General features: G+C 58.6%; 1 protein-coding gene across 1 annotated transcript in view; it reads right to left on the minus strand.

Annotated features, from left to right (window-relative positions):
* Window positions 1-598: 598 nt before the first annotated feature.
* LOC108523818 (tenascin-X-like) overlaps window positions 599-2208 on the minus strand; it is a gene marked incomplete at its 5' end in the record, with an annotated part of 5174 nt that continues 3564 nt past the window's right edge. The window contains 4 exon segments of the mRNA XM_017864599.1: window positions 599-935; window positions 938-996; window positions 998-1061; window positions 1455-1778. Coding sequence (XP_017720088.1) covers window positions 733-935; window positions 938-996; window positions 998-1061; window positions 1455-1778 — 650 coding nt within the window.

Here is a 2208-nt window from a genome sequence, read left to right on the forward strand (position 1 = left end):
GGCTGGGGCAAGGGGAGAATGGGGTTTGTGTCTAGTGGGCAGGAAGTTCCAGTGTGGGAAGAGGAGTTCTGGAAGTGGAGGGTGGTGGTCCACAGCAATGTGAGTGGACTTTATACTGGACTGTATACTGGAAAGTGATTAGAATGGCGAATTATATCATAAGTACTTTACTACAATAAAAAACACAAAAAAGTGTGTTCCTTGGACCAGTGGCATCAAGATCAAGAAGAATCTTGTTAAAAATGGATGGCTGGCGGGGCACGGTGGCTCACGCCTGTAATCCCAGCACTTTGGGAGGCCGAGGCGGGCAGATCACGAGGTCAGGAGATCGAGACCATCCTGGCCAACCTGCTGAAACCCATCTCTACTAAAAATACAAAAAATTAGCTGGGCATGGTGGCGCACGCCGGTAGTCCCAGTTACTCAGGAGGCTGAGGCAGGAGAATCACTTGAACCTGGGAGGCGGAGGTTGCAGTGAACCGAGATCGAGACACTGTACTCCAGCCTGGGTGACAAAGTGAGACTGCAAAAAAAAAAAAAAAGGGAAAAAAAAGAAGAGAAGAGTCTCTGACCCTACGCCAAACCTGCTGAATCCAAATCTGCCTTTTAACAAAAATCCGCAGGCATTTGGATACTCAAAGGAAGGAATACTCTTGAGAGTATGTTTTCATGAAGACTGGAGAGACAGCAGTGTCTTCCAGGGCCATCTTCCCCAGCCTGCCTCACTCACACTCACTCACCTGTCACACCCACAGCAGACACTGGGCCCACGCGCCGCCCCTCGTGGAGGCCGTACAGGTGCATCTTGTATTTGCGTCCGGGCTCCAGGCTCCCCACGGTGACCTTGCTCTCCTCGCCCCCAACACGTACCACCTGGGGCCGCCCGTCCCTGTCCTTGTACTGCACGGTGAAGGAGTCGAAGTGGCCCTGGGGACGGTCCAGGAGAGGCTCAGCGAGTCAGGGGAGGATCCTGTCACTGTCAGCTCCCCAGGAGCGGCTCCTCAGGGGCTCCGGGGCCTCCGTGCTGGGTTCTGTGGGGGCGGGAGTTTCTTCCTCTGCAGCTGAGAAGAGGGGACAGAGAAGGTGAGGAAGCTTCCCTGGGGGATGTCCTTGAGGGTTTCGGGGAAGGAGAGCGAAGCTGTGGCCATGAGTGGGGGTCCGGAGGTCAGCCTGGAGAGGCCCATCTTTGGAGCTGGGCGGTCTTGCTCAGCTTGCAGTCAACACACATGACAAGCTCTGAGGTCAGTGCTGGGGAACTTGGGACAGCCACCAACAGAGCTCACAGGGCCCTTCTCCACCCAGGAAGAGCTGTCAGTCCTCAGGGAAGTGAGGAAAAGCACAAAGGTACCAAGGCTCAGCCAAGAGCAGAGGGGCTTCCTGGGTCAGTTCACCCATCACCAGAGAAAGGGGGACCCTCCCACAGGCCCCACCCTGGGCTCCCACCATCCACTCACCCGTCACCCCGATGACAGACATGGGACCCACGCGCTGGCCACCGTGGAAGCCGTACAGGTTCATCTTGTACTTGTGGTCTGGCTCCAGGCCTGGGATGGTGACCCCGTCCTCGTGCCCTGGCACCCGCACCACCTTGGGCTGCCCGTCCCCATTCCTGTACTGGACCAGGAAGTGGTCAAACTGGCCCTCGGGGACCGTCCAGGACAGGCTGAGGGAATCGGGGGTGGCGTCAGTCACTGTCAGCTCCCCCAGGCGAGGCTTGATGGGGGGCTCAGGGGTCGTGGTGGGTGCTGCTTGGGTGGTCTCGGCTTCATCCTCTGGAGCTGGACAGACAGGTATGGGGACAGTGAGGTCCCTGGGTCCTCAGTTCAGCATAGAAAGGATGTGTCACAAAACACAAAGTGCCCGAGAGCAGGACGACGCTGCCCACAGCGCCTCCAGCAAAGCTCTTCTTGCTCTCCTCTCCTGGCCTTTCCTATCCCTCACCCTGACCCCTGCCCTCAGCCCCCACCTCACCCCCACCTCCCAACACCCAGGCCACCTCTCCCTGTCCCTCCAGCACCGCCTCTCTTCTGAGCACAGCCCCACTCGGCCTCTGCACCCTCGGCCTCCCTGCACTGGGGTCTCCTCGCCATCTTTTGTTCACTGGGCTTCTGTCTTTGCTCCCCAACAAGCTCAGCACACCCCTCCCGAGGCCAGAGCTTGGGGCGTGTTCCTGGACCTGGCCCCTCACCAGCTGCCAGCAGCCTCAGG

The sequence above is a fragment of the Rhinopithecus bieti genome, unplaced genomic scaffold, assembly GCF_001698545.2.
Source record: "Rhinopithecus bieti isolate Rb0 unplaced genomic scaffold, ASM169854v2 scaffold_78506, whole genome shotgun sequence".
NCBI lineage: Eukaryota > Metazoa > Chordata > Mammalia > Primates > Cercopithecidae > Rhinopithecus > Rhinopithecus bieti.